Source organism: Lissotriton helveticus, chromosome 1_1 (genome assembly GCF_964261635.1).
Source record: "Lissotriton helveticus chromosome 1_1, aLisHel1.1, whole genome shotgun sequence".
Lineage (NCBI taxonomy): Eukaryota > Metazoa > Chordata > Amphibia > Caudata > Salamandridae > Lissotriton > Lissotriton helveticus.
This window is the reverse complement of record NC_136057.1, coordinates 1109368831-1109389789: the sequence shown is the minus strand read 5'-3', so window position 1 is coordinate 1109389789 and position 20959 is coordinate 1109368831. Positions and strand designations below refer to the sequence as shown.

Genomic DNA, 20959 nt, shown 5'->3' with positions numbered 1-20959 from the left:
CAGTCCTGACAGAGGAAACACTTCCCACCTCAGATAAAGGATTGTCTTAATCCTTAATCTTCTGTAGCCACAGAAGTAGGCGTCCCTCTCTGTCCCTCAGAGTTTTTTGAGGGAAAGTTCTACAAATTTTGCAGTCTCTCACCTGGTGGTCTGGATACAAGCAATGCATGCATTTCTTGTGGGGGTCTTCATAAAACAGCCAGAGCTTCCCACAAGACTCACAAGGTCTAAAGAGAGATTTCTTAGAAGAAGACATCATGAATGAAGGAAATTCTGAAGAAACCAGAGAAGTACTGAGCAGAGCTCAGGGAGACTCCCTTCATATGACGTGCGGTAGAAAATCTGAGAGCCTGAGCCTCTGGGGAGAACATTCTGGGTGCTGTCGCCTGATTGGCTGTAGTTTGGACTATATATAATGACTTGGACGAGTAATGAAAGTGGAAGATTGTTTCCTATTAACTTCTAGCTATTTTACTTCCTGGTTCTAATCTACCTATGATATGGCTATGTTATGCATATTTATTGCTATTTTTATGTACCGTGGGACTCCCACTCCGACCGGGAATGATTCAAGCATGTGAATCTATGAAAGATACCCCAATACTGGAGAAATAGGTATGCTCAGGTATTCCATATTAACTGTGACGACCAGTTGCAAGGAACAAAAGAACACATCAAGTCTAATGTGCAAAAAAGTACAGGAGAAAATAATGTATATCGCCTATCAAAGGGAAGTGTACCCCTCCATATGTCTATGGAGGGCTGTTTATTTCCTTTTCTTTTATAGGCTAACTTAGTTCTTTCATCATTCCCTGGTCTGGTTTACTTGGATGGTCTACTGTGGTTGCATCCGTTGCAAGTTTATTTGCTGGCTTAGGTGCCATAGCAAACAGTGATTTCCCAAGCTGGTCCGTACCCGTGGTATTTAACATAGATCCAGGTAGGCTGGCTTTATGCCAGATTTTCAAGAAAAACAGCTACATTTAGATGTATATTATTTTATGTGGATATAAAAAAATCTAGCATGGCTGTAGCCCTTCGGAACCATGAAGTCTCATCCCTCTCAAAACAGATTACATTTTAACTGCAGTCGCCTGATAAGACAAAACCAATAAAGAAATAGAAACGGTAGTGTAGAGGAAAAATGCATTTAACACAGTGAAGTACAAAGCTTGTGTAAAATCATGCATCAACCATAAGGCATTGACTAACAATTTACTGAAAGCAAATATGAATGTGTTATTTATCAATTGGAAATAAAATATATCACGTACTTTGGATTAGTTAGATTTACAAGGCACCTAGTTTGAAGAGTTCGCCCAATTTACAGTAGAAAATACTCACCCATAAAAGTATAACTGATAATTATCATTAAAAAAGAAATGAACAGCATGTATACTGTGTAGAATATTACACACAAACAAAATTATGTATTTTAGAACTATACAACATACCTTATTTAAAGCATCAATAAATTTGACTCCTTTGTATGAGACTGATAGAATAATAGTAGGAATGTTTTTCATTTGTTCTGTTGATTTCTGCAATTTAAATGACAATTGTTAAAATATTTTAAGATTTCATAATGAATTGCATGTTGATCTGTTGCCATTTATTCAACTGCAGATGTGAGATAAGAATATGACAAACTGAGAACTGTTATAAATAGAAAAACTCAAGAAGTAGACATTTCGATTAACAATTACGCCATGAATGCGTATTTAAAGCCCATCAATAAAAAAGTAGAAATTAAATAACACATCGCTATCAATCCCGGCTTATTTTACTGATATCTAAGACTGAAATCCGATATCTCATGTTAGAACAAAAGAACAATAACGGAACACGCTGATTCATATTTTTCAAAAACAAAATGAACAATTAAAAGAAGTTCATGCTATTCTTGAGATTTTGTTACGCTTTGCCTTTTGTAGCGCTGTTCTTCCCATGTTTCATTATTGGGCTATTTGTTTTGGTAGTGTGTCCATATACGTGATACGCATACTTGATCTCTATCTTGTTCTCTCATTTGAGGCCCATGCTTTTCTTATCTGCTCTTTATTGATTAGTGTCTCCATTACGAACTTTCTTTTATCGTTATACGCCAGTGTCTTTTCTGTTTCTCCTTTAGTAGATGGGACCTTGCTTCTATTAATACTAGCGGAGGACATATCCTTCTTCTACGTATGTTGCACTTACCCGGAATGAAGTCTTCTCCCCTGCTTATTTAGATTCCTGTATTACTATTTAGGGTAAGACCTGCGTGTCTGTACAAGATGTTGATTTTACTCTTTTTTGATTCCCTTATCTTTCATTTTAATTTTTTCATTCCTTCAGTTGCTTTTAGAGATTAGTACCCTTCTTTGATCCCAGTTTCTTGCTTTACGGGTCAGAGACCCTCCGAGTTGGTCCCTTAAGTTTGGTAATTATCAGTATTACTTACTCTTGTCTGAGCTTTCTTATTATTTTTCTTTCCTGTGTCTATGTTTCTAGTTATGATACACTGTGGTTTTGGTTCACGGATTTGTCATGTTTACTTTAATCTGTGACCACTCCCGATCTGCACTATTCACAATATTGTTTCTTCACATCTTTTTCTCATCCAGAGACACTGGTGGATGCGTCTTATGTTACTCTGCACTTATATTTTCTGTGCACTCTATGTTTCCGTGTGCTTCTGGGTACCACTTGATTATTGAAACATTATTTTTTGGAAGCGGAGCCTTTGTTTGACTATTATGGCATGTTTTTTCTGTACCATGATATGAAATCATCTTACTGTCTTATGAAAATTCTATTTAAATACTGTATCCTTGATGGTCTAAATTTATCATAGGTTCATCCCACAACCACGCCTCTGGATCCTTTCTCCCTGAGGAAGGTGAGACCCGCCCTGGGTCGATCACCGAAACGTGCGTCGCCGTTGTTTCAAGCTCATGGACAACATCTAATTCACAATCTATACTCCTGGCTATCACCCAAACCCGAATGTATTTTGAGGACCTTAGATCTACTTGGCGCTATCTAAATGTTGGATTATTCACCAGTGTTTAGATTATGATCATTGTCATCTCTATCTGTTAAAATTGGTCCATTTGTTCTTATCTTTTGTATTGTAGGTATGAGTACGTTTGAATTCCTGACTGTCAGGATGTGTTGGTACGGGAAAGTATGAATCTGTTGGTATGAATGCGTGAGTGAGTGTGGCGTGGGATGTCATATATGTTCATTTTACAAATAAGATGCTAATGAAGTATTAATAAATTTTGATCTATTTCTAATTTGTGCTTTGTGACATGCCTTTGTCTTTTTGTCCAGCTCTCTGGTGTTTGCATATTGGCGACTTATAGCGCATATTAAGTTTTATGGTAGAGAAATTTTGTTTTGAGTACCAGAACCTACGGACTCAACATTGTGTCATACGCAGACGACACCCAACACATTCTCCCCCTATCCATCGAACCCAACACCGCCAGACACAACTTTCGAGAAGGCATGTAAGCCGTAGCCAAATGGATGAAAAACAGCTGCCTACAACTAAAACAAACAAAACGGAAGTACTCATCATGGGACCAAACTCTAACGCCTAGAACATCACCTGGTGACCCCCGACCTTGGAAGCCCGCCCACCCCCACGGACCATGCACGCAACCAGGGTAACATCCTGGACTCAGCTCAAAATGGACCACAAGATCAACTCTGTCTCGTCTTCCTGCTTCCACACCCTCTGCCTCCTATGTAAGATCTTCAAATGGATCCCCCTCGAACACAGAAAGACCGTCACTCTACAGCAACGCACTCTACGCCGGAACAAAAACCTCACCTGCAAGCTGCAGAACATCCAAAAAGCTGCTGCAAGACTGGTCCTCAACCTGCCAAGACACTGCCACATCTCCCAGAACCTGCACACACTTCACTTGCTCCCCATGGAAGCTAGAGTCACCTTCAAGATGCTAACCCACTCCACGACACCGGACCAGAATACCTGAACAGCGGACTCAAATTTCACGCACCCCAAAGGACTCTATGATCAGCTCAGCTATCCTACGCTGTGGTCCCCCACGCCAGAAAGACCAGATCGGGAGGCCGCTCCTTCTCCTTCCTCACGGCCAGAGCCTGGAACAACCTTCCGCTCCACCTCAGACAGACATCGCTCCCCATCTTCGCAAGAAACCTCAAAACCTGGCTCTTCGACAGACCCCCTCCATGATGGACTGGAACATGCGACTCCCCAAGCGCCTTGAAACCCTTCCTGGTGAGTAGTTGCGCTTAACAAACACCTTGATTGATTGATCCCCATATCCCTAGAGATCCAAGTGCCAGGATTACAGGTATTTCTTCCCCGGTGACCTCCAAGAGGCAGCCTCTCACCTGGTCCCAATAGTGCCCAAACCTCTGACAGCCCCACAGTGTATGAAGTAGCTTTTCCAACTGTCCGTAGCCCCTCAGGGATTTATCTGTGTCTCTCTTTCCCATGTGGTGCAACATGGTTCTTGTGTAGTATGCCCATTTTGAGGATTTTCAACTGTACTAGTCGAAAACCTGCTCTGATTCCTACTTCCCTTGGATGTAGACATGGCTCTCCCCAATCCTCATCATGTAAGGTGCCTAGGTCTCTTTCAGTGATATGAGCAGGGAGCAGCTGTAGTTCAGCAGGGTTCTTCATATAGATTTGGGACACCGCATGTCTGGGTAGCAGGCTGCTAGTATTCGATATTCCAGGGGTGTTTCGTCTGTCACCTCGCGGAGTTCCTCCTAATATCCAGATAAAACATGGTTCATTTGAGGTATTTGTAACATTGATTTTTGGCCAGTTCATATTGGTTGCCGAGTTCCTCAAACTGTGGGAGCCCCCTGCCACCCCCACACATCCCCCAGCATGGAGATCCCTATCCTGTACCATTGGTACATTGGTTCCATTGCTCTAGCTGTTGAGCGGTGGCTCCTCCACAATGGCGAAGGAGCATCGCCCCATTGGCTCAGAACCAGCAGCTGAAAAATAAAACAATATTTTATAATCGTTTTATTTTCCAATTCCTGGCTGAGCCAACCTGTAGGGAGGAGGAACAAGTGGTGCATGCAAGTCTAAGTGTGCATGTCTGTTTGGCCGGCCGTCTTAGGCCAGCCAAACAGACATGTGCAGTTAGGTTTCTCAAACTCAGCTGTACTGCACAGGACTCCCTGTGCCAGAGTGAGCGTTAAACCAGCCTGCACAGGTCAATCTGATACTGTTGGTAATAGCATGAGAGCAGCGCGGGGATTGCAGAGGGAGTCTCTGACGCTGTACCAGTGTCAGCTTCAGGTAAGCCTTTTTTTTTATTAATACCCCCCCCCCACACTCAACCCAGCGACCCTCCACCCACCCTACCACTTTTTGTTTATGTCGGCCACCGCTGGTCTTCAAGCATTCCCGATTCCAAGAGGGGCCTCTCCAATATACGCTTCTCCGCACATACCAACCTCATGGTAAACTTGTTCTAAATTCTAACCATCATTTGTGTTGGGGTGGCCTCTGGTGGGGGGGGGGGGCATCCGTCGCTGTACAGGTATCTTAGATAGTCCCCCTGTCTCATATAGTGTCTGTCCGCCTGAAGGGCTGTTAGGATTCAAATGCCCACCCCTTAACCACCAGTAGCTGAGTAGCCCAGTAGTAGAGTTTTATGTCTGGGAGGGCGATTCTTCCCTCAAAGGGGCCCTGGTGAGGGTCGACAGGGTAATGTGTGGTATCCACCTATTCCAAAGAAGTAGACTAGCTGTCTTGTCCACCTCTTCGAAGAACGTCTCTGCCACCTCATATGATTTGTTATGGAGCATATACAGGAGTTTAGGTAGAGTGATCATTTTGTATAGAGCAGCTCTGTCTAGCAATGAAAGAGGAAGATTCAGCCAGTGTACCACACTCGCTTTATAGACCTAAAGGACTTTCCCCAGGTTGTGTTGGTGAAAGCCTGCCCGATCCAACGATGCCCAGGAATCTGAAACCCTGGCACTCACAGCCTGACAGGGGTTGCCACGGAGCAAGTTGGAACACCACCAAAGTGGTCCAATTTATGCACACCCCTGAGAACTCCCAAATATTTTAAGATGTCTGAGATACAGGGTATGGACTGACCACGTCCGCTAGGCAGAGCCAGATGACATCCGCATACAGGGAAATCATATCTTCCCATCCCGGGGTACACCTGAGACCTCTAATTTGGGAGTCTACCCTCACTCAATTGGCTAGGGGCTCCAGAGCGAAAACCAGTGGCGAGAAGGAGCACACCTGTCTAGTTCCTCTGCTAAGGGTAAAGCCCCAGGACATTGTCCCATTAGTTCAGACTCGTGCCCTCGATTTGTTGTTTAGAAGCTGGACTCAGGCTAGAAATTCTGGCCCAAACGACATCTTCCTCAACACCATTAGTAGATATCCCTATTCCATTGAGTCAAAAGCCTTCTCGGCATTGAATGAAAAGGGGTCCGCAGGCCCCCCCGAGGGCCACCTTGCAGCCATCAGACGTTGTGTCTCGTGGACCTGTTGGCATAAAGCCAAACTGGTCCAGATATATTAGTTTATAGATGATCGGGAACAATCAGTTTACCAACATATTGGCCAGGATTAGGCCTGGGCGGTAAATTCCGTTAGCGGAATTTGTGAATTTGGGTAATGTCGCGTTCCGCGGAGAACGTGGAATTGCCAAAAATTCTGCGGTTCGCGGAATTTTTTGCTTGTTTGCTCTTTCAAAATCTGTGTTCGCAAGATATTTCTCCCAGAGCACGCAAACAGCATTCGCGAACAGGAAAAAAGCATTGCATACTGGCAGAACAAGCAATTCCGCGTGTTTGCAGAACTTTTGCGTGCTCGCAGAGATTTTTTACAGTTTCGCGGAGCTATGCGTTGTGCGGCTACGCAAATTCCGCCGACCCCTAGCCAAGATTTTCACGTTCAAGTTGTATGTTGTCATGTTACGTTTGTTTCTATAGCACGCAAATCACCCGGGGGCATCTCGGCGCTTGCCTAGAAGTTTTTAAAACCTGAGAACTAGAGCCCAAAAGTGTAATTAGAATAGGAACGCTTTTAGATGTTTCCTGAATGTACTGTAGATAGAGATTTTACGAAGGGGAACAGCTCATTCCAAAATCTGGGAGCCAGATACAAGAATGATTTTCCTGCAGTGCGACTCAGCCTTATTCGCGGCACTCGTAAAAGACCAAGAGCCCTGGATCTGAGGTTTCTATTCGGTACATGTTTGACAAGTCTCTTTTGGAGATATTGAGGGCCTCTTCCATTGATCGCATTGTATGTAAGACAGCAGATCTTAAAAAATGATCTCTTTCTCACTGAAAGCCAATTAAGCTCTCGCAGTAGAGGAACCGAAGGAGAGCCCACTGGGCGATTCAGTACCATCCTAGCCGCGGTATTCTGAATCACCTGCAGTTTGCTTAGCAGGGTCTCTCCCACTTCTGCCAACAAGGCATTGCCGTAGTCCAAGCGGCTGATAACCATAGCTTGGACCAGGGTCCTGCGAGGGTTTGTGGGCATAAAGGGTAGGATTTTGCGAAGCAGACGCAGGCTGTAATAGCAGGAGCTAGTAGTGGCGGCAATGTGATCTTTCATAGATAGAGACTGGTTTAGTTTTAGACCTAGATTTTTAACACACTGTATTGGAACAGGCGCTACTCCCAATTGGGAGGGCCACCAGTCATCAGACCAGCAAGCTGTGGCTTTTCCCATTAGCATTACCTTGGTTTTGCCGGGATTCAGCAGTAGACAGTTCTGCGTCATCCAGCTGGAGATCTCAAGCATTCCTCTGGCATACCGTGCTTTCTCTGCTTCTATATCCGGGCCCACAGAGAACATAAGCTGAGTATCTGCAGCATACGAGATGATCTCAAAACCTAGCTGTTCTACTATTCTTGCTAATGGAGCCATATAAATGTTAAATAAGGTTGGGCTTAGGCAAGAGCCCTGGGGTACGCCTCTGTCTAAGCTGATTGATTCTGACTGGTAAGGTCCTAGCATGATTGTTTGTGTTCTGCCAGACAAGGTTCCGCAGCCATTTCAGGGCTGTTCCCTGAATGCCACAGGAATCTAGTCTCTCCGCGAGCACTTCATGTGAGATGGTATCAAATGCCACAGACAGATCTAATAGTATCAGTATAACCAACCCCCCTTTATCTATCTCTAGCCTAAGCGAGTCCGTTACTGCTAAAATAGCAGTCTCGGTGCTACACCCGGCCGAAAACCAGATTGTGATGGATTAAGAATTTCGTTTAGCTCCAGAAATTGGTTTAGTTGCCTATTAATTATGCTTTCCAGCAACTTACCCAGCAGGGGTAGTAGAGAAATCGGGCAATAGTAGCCGAGTTCTTGTGGATCTGCCGTCGGTTTCTTCATAGATGGCCAGAGATTGTTTGTACTGCAATCCATCTTGTGACTCTTTACTGACACGCCAGACTCGCTCCAGTCTCTTACATTTGGATTTTTCAATCCTTAAATCCTTGGTATACCAAGTCGCTGAAGGTCAGCGTTGGATAGAGGCATGATTTTTATTGGGGATCACTGCGTCCAAAGCAGTGACAAACGCCTTGTTGAAGATCTCCAGCGTCATATTATTTTCCATATCATTTTCCACAATTTGTTCCCCATTTCTGATTGAAAAGCCTCATCAAAGGCTTCAACCGAAAGATTGCGCCAGGGCCTGTGCATTATTTGTTTCTTTCCTGAACTTAAAGCCAAACTCTTGGGACAGTAGTAACATCAACAGTGGTTCTTTCGGGTATTAGAACAATTGCTTTAAATCATACGTAAGCCTTCAGCACTAATCAAGGTATGGTTTCAAAGATATGCTTCATTAGTCAGCTTTAAAGTGCAACACCAGACAAACGAAAAAGGGTCAGAGTGGTTTTTAATTAAACAGTTATTTTTTCTTTTATCTTTTTGATTTTTCAACTGACACCTTCCGTTAGGACAACAAAAGCAGAAATTTTTACTTTTTCATAAAATACAAAATGCGGCGCAACAATTCAAATCAGTGACTGAATGTGAAATATAGTGACATTGTGACATATATAAGTGAAAATCTATGTACAAGTGAATGAGTGATTATAAAAAACGGGGGAAGGTTAGAGAAGGCCAATTCCTATCTCATTAGTACTCGGGACCAACACGCTATTTCAGATTAGCTATGATGTGTTGGACTCGGTAAGTTGGTCCTTTGATGGTTCTGTCGACGTTTCGACCCTGTGGACACCTAATTTGTGGGTCACTGGCGGGTCTTCTTCAGGACGGGGACTGGGAAGGGATTATTGCGCCAGGTCTTCAACGAGCAGACATCCTTATATTTTACTTGGTGCGGGTGTCTTCAGCAATCTTGACTCTATTTTGTATTACTTTGTGGCCATATTCAAGGATATTTCTATTTGACTGTAGTCTCTAGTCACCAAGATCGTTGTGTATTACTTTCGACGATCAATTGCATATGTAGGTATCCATATAGCTGTCTGCCATCAATTATGCCCATTCGCTTAAAGGGCGGGATTTTTTTAATGTGTGGTTTCCTTTCGTCGGATCGGGATTCTGGACTCGTCCGCTCGACAGAGCTGTGCCGATTAGGTGGGACAGGACAGTTTAATAGCAAACCCAATCAGAGAGTGGTCTGACCACGCAAGAGGCTCTGGGAGGTTGGAAGTTAGATGGTCGATGTTAGAAAAGATTAGATCCAACACATGACCAGGAAGATGAGTTGGACCAGTCACTCTTTGGGTGAGTCCAATCATATCAAGAGTGGACATGAGTTTATTAACCTAATGGTTCAAAAGATTTTCCGCATGAAAGTTAAAATCCCCCAGTAGGAGAAATGTAATTGTGGAAAGTACATGCATGGCAATTCATTCTGTCAATTTGTACACAAAATTAGACTTTATTCCCGGGGGGCGATATAGTAAAGCTCCATTCCAACTATCTGTGGGTGACATAGGGATCTTACAAATTCCTAGTTCCATACTTTCATTACTTTGAGTGGTAATCCAATTTACTGAAAGAGGATTTTTAAAAGCTATGGCTATCCCGCCACCTGTCTTTCCCTCCCTATCCAGATGTAAAAAGGTGTACTTCTCGGGAATGGCCATCTCGATCAGTGGGTAATTAGTAGAATTTAACCAAGTTTCTGTGAGAAAACATATATCCGGGGTATGTGATGAAATCATGTCCCAGATTTCGTAAGGATGTTTTGCTAATGATCTCACATTACATAGAATACAATTTAGTCCACTTGTATCTTGCTCCTTTGTTTTATTCTTGATCTCAGGGCCTATTATCATCAAAGCACTTTGAAATATCTGGAAGCCACTGGGCCCTCGAGTGCACTAGGGAATTTCCGCTGGCAACATAGGTAATCCCAGTGATTGTCTACTTCGCTCTTTCTAATCCTCAGTAGAGCATTACCAGAGTAAGAAATACGGGAGGATTGGGGCAAGTTTACCCCAGTTGGAGCAGGGTTTGTGGCCTCTGGGCTAATTTGGGTGTGGAGGGGGGCAGACGGGCCTTTGGCATTCCGCTGCGCGTGCGCACTGACACGCTCATTTATGTTGTCTGCTGTTCCCAAAAACTAGCCCACCACCCTTCTCTACCTTCAAGATGGCTGCTCGCTCCACCGGCTGCCTTTGGGGTCGTAGTGCCTTCTCACCGCACAGCGCCTTAATCGGCCGAGTATGGTGAGTGGAGGGGTGGGGGGTTACAAGAATAGCAATTAAAAAATTTCAGGGTTGACAGTTTTAAAAGGGTGCAAAAGGTTCAAAGTAAGCAGTTCAATATAAAACACAAACTCATGGCTTTTTGCCTCAGGAGGTTCTAGTGCAGCGTGTGCGCACTGACACGCTCATTTATGTTGTCTGCTGTTGCCAAAAACTAGCCCGCCACCCTTCTCCACCCTCAAGATAGCTGCTCGCTCCACCGGCCGCCTCTGGGGTCATAGTGCCTTCTCACCGCCCAGCGCCTCAATCGGCTGAGTATGGTGAGTGGGAAGGGGGGGGGATACAAGACTAACAATTTTAAAATTTCAGGGTTGGCAGTTTTAAAAGGGTGCAAAAGGTGCAAAGTAAGTAGTTAAATATAAAACACAAACTCCTGGCTTTCCGCCTCAGGAGATTCTAGTATACAGCTTGATTGAAAAGAGGCACCCTGGTTCACCGACTTGCCCTACTTATGGATCAGTACTATTGTTGCAGTACGGAAGTCCCATGGGAGAGGTCCTTACTTCTTTGCCTCACAGAAAATTTCCCTGAGGGGGCCAGTCAACTTACTCCTGAGGCATTTGTAAAACTCTGAGTAAAACCTGTTTGGGCCTGGGGGCTTCCCACTCTTGAGCTGGCTAATCGCCTACCCAAGCTCCCTGTCTTCTATGCGGTCATCTAGCATTTCTCGGTCTTCGGCCTCAAGGGCAGGGTTCGGCATACCCAAGAGAAACTCTAGGCACTGTGCTCACTCAGTCCCCATCCCAGACTCATGCAGACTTTTTAGGGTATTACAAAGGCCTCGGCTATGTCCTCTGCTGTGCATACCTTTTTCTCCCATCTCATTCTCGACTTATGGTATTTATCGTTTGCCCTCCTCCCTAGGTGCCAGCCAAACCAACAGTTTACCTGCCTTGTGTGACACTTCGTACAGCATATGTTGCTTAATTGCACCTTTGCCTCTTGTTCTACCTACTGTCTATATTTCTCTCTAGCAATGGCAATTTTAAGCCCGAGTTCTGGGTCAGGGCTGCTCATGTTATTAACCTCCCACTGACAAAGGTTTTCCTCCTGTAGTGTGACTTCCCAGTTCCGTTCCTTCTTTTTCCCTGCGATGTGAGCAATAAGGTGCCCTCATAATCACAGCCTTGTAGGTTTCCCAAACACAGAGGGCTCGATTCACAAAGAGCCTCCGCAGTTGTGGCAGAGGCTGCGCAGAGGATCTTTGTGAACTGGGCCCAGACACTGGATTAGACCAAATGGGCGTCTTCCAAGAAATATTGGTCTGTTGCAGTCCTCAGAGACTTCTTGGTGTGCCAATCACTTCGATCCCAGGAGTCAAGCCTTTAGCCCTGTGTGGTCCACCTGCTCTAGTCCAACACTTCCATCACCATTGGGGGAGTGGTCAGGGATACCTCGCGCCAGGTGGGCATGGCCCGAAACTGCCCTCTCTGCTATCCTTCTGTGAACAGGTAGCAAATACAGGACATGGACCCAGCTGAGCCGGCTGTGTTAGCATATTGGCTGTTTGTGGGGTTTTCCCCCACCACGTGTCAACCTATCCCAGCAGTCCACCCAGGTGCGTAATCAGCTGTCTTCATCCAGTGCCCTCCTGCTTCTGATGACCCTGTCCCAATCACTCTGCATTGCACGGCTGAAGTCCCCCCAATCAGTAACTTGGACTATCCAGTCTCCCCTATGTCCCAGAACTTTCAGCTGGAAACCGGGCGGGAGATACTAGGAAGCCAATGTTAGGAGCTCTCCCTCATAGATTCCACTTATAGTCGAAAAGTAATGTTAAGGACTTAAGTGCCAGGATGCCAACCACTCGCGATCCCGAAGTGAATAAGAAGTATGCAAGCAGTGTGTACCATCCTTTCCCCAGAAATCCACAGTGGTGACTCACTAGATGGGTCTCCTGTAACATGACTATTCCTATAGAGGTAGTTAGAGACCATCCCCCCTCTTCAACTTATTCCCCAGTCTGTTGACATTCCAAGAGATTATGGTGAGCCCACTCCTGTGTCCTGTCGCTGGGCAGCCATGGGTATCCCTTGGAATGAGCATGTCTGTGGGTCTCCCTAGTCAGTGTGTATATATGTGTCCCTTCAACATGTCTGCGTTCCTGTGCCCCAATACAAACACCCCCATACATCCTCAAACTGCGGACTTAAAACTACCCATTACCCCAAAGCTCAAGGTGTCTGTTGCCCCCCCCTTATTCTCCTTACTAAATTTGAACTTACACGTCCCAGGTCTCCTTCCTTTGCCTGGTCAAAGGAGTGTCTGTGAGATGGCTGGTGGTGTATGCCTTCGAGCAGTCTGTGCCTCCACAGGCACCGCCAGTGTCTTTCCACAATTTTGCCTGCTGAGCCACAAGTTCAATATCCCATTAAGGAGGCCATGGATATTTTGTTGCTTCTTCAGGAGTTCCTAGTCAGGATACATCCCCATTCTCTGCTTGTCGATGTTTGGCCACTTTGGTGATGTGCATCCTTTCCCCCGCTGTCCATTCTTCACCGGTCACCAGCCTTCTAACCACTCCAAAGCCTCTTACGGTGTACCGAAGAACCAGGAGTGTCTCTCCGCCATGACTTCAGGAGTGCCAGGAAGATCATCATGTACTGCAGGTTCCAGAGCTCCCGCTCACCTTATTGAAGGATCTACGCCGGGTCTGTACTTCTTGGGTGTAGTCTGGGAAGGTCCTGATTTCGCCGTGTTGAGGACTCTGCATGCAAGCAACCTTAATGATTGCAAGGATGCAGGCTAGAAGAGGTCTCAGTCTGGTCCTAGGTTTTGGCAGGGTCTGAGGGACCCAGTGCACTTGTTTAACCACAAATTTAGCAGATACGTCCTCTGGTGTCAACCAGTGACGCACCGGGCCTTCCACAGAGTGCTCTGCCTCTATATCCTCCGCTTTTTCAGGAATTCCTACCAAGCGTATGTTGTTTCACCAGGAGCGGCCTAAGGTATCCTCTGCCGTGCATGGATTTGGGTGGTGTTCTCCTTCAGTTGGAGTACCTTGGCTTGTAGGGTACATAGGGCCTCCACGTGCTCTGTAAGGGTGGCCTCTGCTGTGTGTACCCTTTCAGAAATAGTCCTCATATTTATGAGAATCAGTGTGACAACCAAGGCCACCGTGTCGATTTTATGTTCCAGAGCTGAACTGGTGTCTACAATGGCCTAGTGCAGTTCTCTCAAAGAGAGGCCTCTTTCTTCCCCTGCTCGCGCTGTGGTTCTTGCCGCACAACCATGGACTCTGACGTTTCACCCACTTCAAAAGGCACATTTGTCTAGTTTGTTTACATGTAGGGGCTTCACGGTTTTGTCCTGCACCATCTTGCTGTCATGTGTGTGGGAGAATCTCTCACGGGCCCCTCAAATAAGCCCCACTAGGTCTGCGTTCATCGCCTACTGGTGGTCGACCATGCACCGTCACTGGGTCTGTCCTTGGTGTGCCCCAGTATTTCCCTATCGCCTTTTGGCAGCTGTTGTCCACAAGCTTTCAACTATGTTCCCACAGTGGGCCCCAGAGGATGGTTCTGGTGAGGGGATCCCTGATGTTCTGGTCTCTGTCCAGCTGTGTTAGAGGCCCTCTGCCTCACCAGTCCCATCCTGGTTATTGGCAGCCAGGGCTTTTGGGGCTCCCTACGAATGACTGGCACTTCAGAGCAGGCCCAGAACCAAATCTCTCTGGTCTTCCTCCCTGGGGGGTTAGAAGGATTCCTGCGCCCAGGCGGTGGATGCCTCACCGCCCAAGGAGGCCCTCTCCAGGGGTTGTGGATGCATTTATTGTACCTACTGCACACCCAGGGCCTATTCACGCTATCAGCTGTGGCCACCATCTTGAAGCCTGAATGCAGCCGCCGGGTGCTCAGGATTGGGCCGTGCCTCTGTTCTGCTCTGCTCCCTTCACGGCCACCGTCCAAACCCGGGCGGTCTCTTAACCTTCTTCCACCAGGTGCTTTATCCTGGCACAGGGAGAGTGCGGATATCTGATGGAGTCAATGATTCTCGGCCAGTGCTCTGTGTCAGCCTGCCGTGGTGTCCATGCCCCCCACACCTCCCAGCCTGGACAAATAGAGTCAACCCCTATTTCGTCATGGATTCGTGGCAAAGTGCTTCATGACAATCCAGCATTTCTGCACTTGACAGTATGTCTTCTCCAAACATAGAATTCAGCACGCTAAAGTTTTCGCCCCAGACTGCGAAAAAATCCTCCTGTGAACGGGACATCCAGTTTTTGCAGGAAACATTTTGTCATTTTCGCCCGTAAACTCAATATTTTCTCGGAATCTCTATTTTCAAGCTGACAAAGAAGTCTAGTGCCACTGAAGCTACTAGGCCAAAGTTTGCAAAGTTTTGAAAATAACAGTCGTGTCTTCAAAAAGGCAATAGTCATGCCTTCAAAATAGTCAAAATAAGCATACTCCTGGATAGGGAGCACTGGTAACTAGTTACTGTAGCTAACATTTCGAACAAGTAATGAAACCACCATGAAAAACAAGTTGCTCAATTGAAATGTGATTGGCAACTAAGAAACTAGCTATCATGCACAATAAAAGTTGCTCCACTTCTCTCAGTCAATCACAACATAAAGTACATTTTCAACAGAATAAGGACTGCCACAAGAAATAGATAGGTAAGCAATCAACATAACAAGTAAAATATATATTATCTACAAGTGTCAACAAGAGTGGGTCTAATTGATCAAAAATGATAAAAACAATTACCAAAGATTGAAAGAAAGAACAGTGCAGTAGCAGCTAGTTAAAACAGAAGAAGGCAACAAAGACATATTAATGCAATTTTGTAATAAAAAGTATGCATAGGTTTAAATTGCTCGACGCAAGCACTTGTGAGCGAAATGCAGGCGAAACACATTTTAGTAATATCTTGGTCATAAATTGTTAAGAATTATTCCTGAAATGCCGTAAGTAGAGACATGATGTGTTTGAACGATTGCCCACTCTCAGTTTGTACAGTACCTAAAAATGTCTGTCGGGGTTTAGATATTAGAAAATGTTTTTACAAAAGCTACTATCACTGTAAGCTATTATACTCTGATTGTTATCCAAACAGAAGACCCAGGAAGCCATGAGCGCAGAAGTGCCAGCACTGTGAACCCTTTTGTTATTATGTTACTTACTGTTCCAGGCACCTCAGAGAAGCTCATCAGCATCAAAAGGGGATTTTATGAAGTATCCAAACTGCCTCACAGAATGGAAGCAATTTACTGCACAGCCATTACTCTAAAATCTGTATTTCGCAGGCATTTCCCTTCCAGCTAAAAAGGACACTAACACCTCTACATGTGGTAGGTATGCAATGATGGATTTTCATTTAAAGCGCATTCAAAGCACTCCCCCGGGTATTGGCATGACTCATTTGTATTGCAATGTAGTTGAGTTTCACATAGCGCAAAAGAACACGTTCAAAGACACCATCCTAACCTGTACAATTACAAAGGCCTGCTAGGACACAGCCACGTAATGATATAATATTATAATTCATATTGACTGTGACAATACTATCAATTGTAACTTAGTCTTGTTTTAATCATCAGAAGGTAGTATCCGTCATTTTTTTTTTTTGTTTGAATATGTTTATTGTTATTTCAACATATAGTAACAATACAGAGCTGTGTACGGTTTAGGGTGAGACAACAATCATTGATATGATTGGCAGCAGGGAGCAAATACAGTGGAAACATTGCACGTTACAATCATCTCGAGCCCCATCCAATATTGCTGAAAAGGAGAAAAAAAAAAAGAAAAAAAATATAGGAAAGAAAAACAGTGTTGGAGACATACAACAGTTCTTCTCCGCATTCCCCACCAGGGTGTTTTGCCCGTGCCCATTTCCACCCTTAACCATCCACCCGAGTAAAGAGTGCCTTTGAAGATTAAGGCAGCGGGACTTAGCATGTGAATGTGGATGTGGTTATCTCAAATCTCAAGTGCAAGGCCAGTGGGGTGTCATAGGGGAGGGGCGCCGCTGTAGGGCGTGATGGGTGCGGCGCGGGCCATTTCATGCCCAGACATCTCGCGATAATTACGTCGGGGGGAGAGGAAAAGTGAAAGTATATCCTACGTGTGTCTAATTCACAAGGATGTAGGCAATGGCGTGACACGCTGCGTACAATGTTTCTCACTGCCACTCAGCAATTCGCAGTGTGGTCTCAGCAGCGTTATTGCAGTCTCACGTGCTCCGTTGTATGAACATGAAAACAGGGAAAAAGGGGGAGGGAGGGGCGGGGTGTGGTCAATAAGCTCGGTGGCGTGTCGTGCGTGATGCTATGGGAGCGCCGCGACACGAGCGGGTCCCGGAGAGGCCATATGGTGTGTTTGTCGGTGTATTTCTGTAGTGGGGAAGGCGCAGGGAGGCATGCAGGAGATGCGAGACGTGGGAATGGCGTGTAGGCCGTCATCTCGCCAGCTAGAGTGTGGCCCAACTGATGGTGAGGTGGACTCCCTTTCAGGGGGGTGCATGAGTGGCTGGGCTAGAGATATCAGGGCTGCTATTTATATCGGCCGATTCCACTATCGCGTCCCCATCCCTCCTGGGGGAGTCGATAGGGGTGTGGTCTCCTAGTGGGTGTCTGTCTCTATGAAAGGTGCTGAGCATGTCATCCCATATTGCTGCTATCGGGAACTGGCGCAATCCCGCTGTCTCCTCATTGTGGAGGACTATGCTTTCCGCTCTCGCCCAGTTGTCTAGGGAGGTGCGCCAATGTTGCGTCAGGGGCAGAGTCGCGCGTTTCCAATGTTTAGTGAGCAGTCTTTTGGCCATTATGAGGCCTAGATCCCAGAAGCGGGAGGGGACTCTATTGAGGGTGGTCCTCTTATAGAGGCCCAGTAAGCATGCTTCCCATGTATGCGGTAGCGGCATAGCCGTGCAGCGTTCAAGGATCGATAGCACAGACCGCCAGTATGTTTGTATCTGTGGGCAGTGCCACAGCATGTGTAGTAGGTCCGCTCCAGCAAGCGCGCATCTTGGGCAGCTAGCCGAGGCGCCCGGGAAATATTGGTTGATTCTCTCTGGCGAGAGGTATGCCCTGTGTAACACGTAGAACTGTATCACCTTGAAGCGTGCGTTACGAGGGACGTTTTTGGGGCTAGCTAGCACCATCGCCCACTCCTTGTCCGTCCAGTCCCTCCCTCTGTCGATTGCCCATTTTGCTCGCAGGGGTTGTAGAGTATGGTGTGTGTGTGTCAATAAAGCTTGGGTTAACCAATGCACCACGTGTGTACCATTCCCCATGACATGTAGGTGCTGTATCAGTTGATGTGTGGGGGGCTCGTCTGTGATGTTTCCCCATCGTCGAGTGTATGCCGCTATTATGGATGCGTGTTGTAGGAACTGACCTGCGGGGATGCCCGTGTCACCGACTAGAGTCGCAAAGGGAATTAGGGTGCAGTCAGCATATAGGTCCGCCATGGTGTCAATTCCCGAACTCGTCCAGTGCTCCAGTGCGGCTTCCGTGACAATGGTTGTTACTTTAGGCGTTCCCAGGAGTGGGAGTGCTGGGGCATAAGGTGTGACATGTTTAGTGAGCCGCAGGCTTCTGTTAAAGCATTTCACAGCCACGTCCACATGTAGTTGTGGTTGGTGTTTTGTGCGCGCTAATGGATGGAATAGTGAGTGTATCTGTAGGAGGTTAAGCGAGTCCGCAGACGTGGCCGTGTCTGCCAGGTTCCTGCCCGACAGCCAGGCAGTCACCCACTGTAGCTGCGCCGCTAGGTAGTAGAGCTCCAGGTTGGGTACTGTGAGGCCGCCCTCCTCGACTGGTGCGTACAATTTGCTTAGTGCTACTCTGGGCCTTCCGGTGTTCCAAATCAGCTCCCTGAACATAGCCTCCAATTCCTTAAATGTGCGGGCCGGGACGTACACCGGGATGTTGGCGTAGTAATATAGGAGTCTGGGCAGCACTATCATTTTCGTCAATGTCACCCTACTCGGTACATTGAGTGGAAGAGTCTTCCAAAAGGCTATCTGCGACCTAATGGATGTGATGGCGCGTGTTAGATTGCCATCCAGGATGTCAGGGTGCGATCTGTATATATAGATCCCCAGGTATTTGAACGTGGTATCATGCCATGGCAGTTGCTCCCCGCCGATGCTAATGCCGGGGTTCGGGATGTTGGGTGCAAATGAGTATGCTTCCGATTTTGCCCAGTTCACCCTGAGTCCAGACATGGTCTCAAAGGTCCGGAATATGCCCGAGAGTTCTGGTGGTAAATTCGCGAGGTCCCTGAAATACAGTAGTAGATCGTCAGCATATAGCGAGACAACGTGCGTGCCGTCTGCTAGCGGTATGCCCCAGTTCGCCCCACCGCCACGCAGAATTTCAGCGAGAGGTTCAATCGCCAGTGAGAAGAGTAGCGGGGACAGTGGGCATCCCTGTCTGGTGCCCCGTCTGACCTTTATGGCGTCTGATAGTAGCTTGCCCGTGCGGACGCGCACCTCAGGACTCCTGTATAGCAGTCCGACCAATTCGATGTAGTCATCGCCCAGGTCGAATTTGCGCAGTACCTCCCGTAGATAGGGCCACTCAACCGAGTCGAATGCTTTTACGAGATCGAGAATTAAGCACCCTGATCTCGGCCAGTCTCGCACCGCATATTCCTGCACCCGAAACAGTCTCCTGATGTTGTGGGAGGTGCACCTAGTGGGCACGAAGCCGTTCTGGTCGCTGTGTACCAGGGAGGGCACCAATGGCGCCAGTCGCCTAGCCAGGGCGGACGCTAGGATCTTATAATCCGTATTCAGGAGCGCTAGAGGCCTGTACGAGCCGAGGAGTGTGGCGTGTCGGCCAGGTTTGAGAAGCGACACCAGTGTTGCTTCGTTTATGGATGCGGGCAAGGCGGAATCATCCAGCTCCGGGATCAATATATCGGAGCATGCCTTATAGTATTCAGCCGGTAGGCCGTCCGGTCCGGGGGCCTTGCCATTCGAGAGGGCGAAGATGGCGTCACGCAGTTCGTCCGCCTCCAATGGCGACCCGAGGTCGTCTCGCTGGTCTGCCGTGAGGGCAGGCAGCGTGAGGTCGTCTAGGTAATCGGCAATGTGCGGGTGCGGGTTCGATAGGCGTGACTCGTATAGTGCTCGATAGTGCGCTACAAAGGCTTCGTGGATCTTCGCTTGGGTGTATACCGCAGGGCCGGTGGACGGGTGTATCGCCGTGACGGGCGATGTTCGCTCTTCGCGTTGTATCAGCCAAGCCAACAGTTTGCCGGGTTTGTCGCCGGTGTGGTGTGTGCGGGCCGAGTGTGCTGTGTAGTTAACGTGTTTCAGGCTGTCTATCAGTCTGTCATGTTCCGCGCGCGCTTCCAATAGTTTGACGTCGTCGCCTGCAGCCGCATCCTGTTCCGCTTGCAACAGGTCTGTCTCCAGGCGCCTAAGGTCGGTTTCTATTTGACGGCGTGAGAGGGCTTGTGTGCCCAGACATTGTCCTCTGAGGACCACTTTAAATGCGTCCCACTCAATCTGCGGGGTCGACGCCGTGCCTGTGTTGTCCTCAAAATACTGCGCTGTCTGTGCGCTGATGGAGCTTCGGAAATGATCATCTAAAAGTAGGTCAGGTTGGAGCCGCCAAGTGGGCGTCGGGGGCAGTCCCACGCTATACTCAGGGTGTGGGGGTTGTGGTCAGAGTGTGTGCGGCCCATGTAGCAGGTGTCTGTGACGTGTGGCAAGATATCACCAGTGACCATGTATCTGTCTAGACGCACATGTAGAGCGTGTGCTCCAGAATAGAACGAGTAGGCCCGGGTGTGTGGGTTGCGACTGCGCCAAGCGTCCTGCAAGCCCCACTGTGTGGACCATGCCTGGAGGGTGCCCGCAGCAGTCTGTGCATGGGAGTTGGGCGGCGGGGGATGCGACCGGTCCAGGGCCAAATCTAATGTACTGTTATAATCTCCGCCCAGCACCCATGGGATACCATGCCAGGGAGCTAAAGTGGTGGACAACTGTGCCAGGAAAGCCGCCAGGCCCGTGTTGGGTGCTTATACCGAGGCCAGCACTAGCGGGTTCCCGTCTAACCTGCCATGGACTACCACGAATCTTTCCCCGGGATCTACGTGTGTGTCCGACATCGCCCATGGGGTGCCTGGTCTGACCCACACCAATGTTCCCTTAGCGTAAGACGAATAGCGCGTGGCATACAGTTGCCCCCGCCATCGGCGGCGTAAGGTGCAGATTTCCGAGTCACTGAGGTGCGTCTCCTGTAGGAGAGCTATCTGTATGT

General features: G+C 47.3%; 1 protein-coding gene across 3 annotated transcripts in view; it reads right to left on the bottom strand.

Annotated features, from left to right (window-relative positions):
- The window catches only part of ANKS1B (ankyrin repeat and sterile alpha motif domain containing 1B), a 518817-nt gene that overhangs the window by 160103 nt on the left and 337755 nt on the right, over window positions 1–20959 (bottom strand). For all 3 annotated transcript variants that reach the window (XM_078656438.1, XM_078656449.1, XM_078656460.1), the window contains one exon: window positions 1455–1541. In XM_078656438.1, the coding sequence (XP_078512564.1) occupies window positions 1455–1541 (87 nt within the window). The remainder of the gene's footprint in view (window positions 1–1454; window positions 1542–20959) is intronic.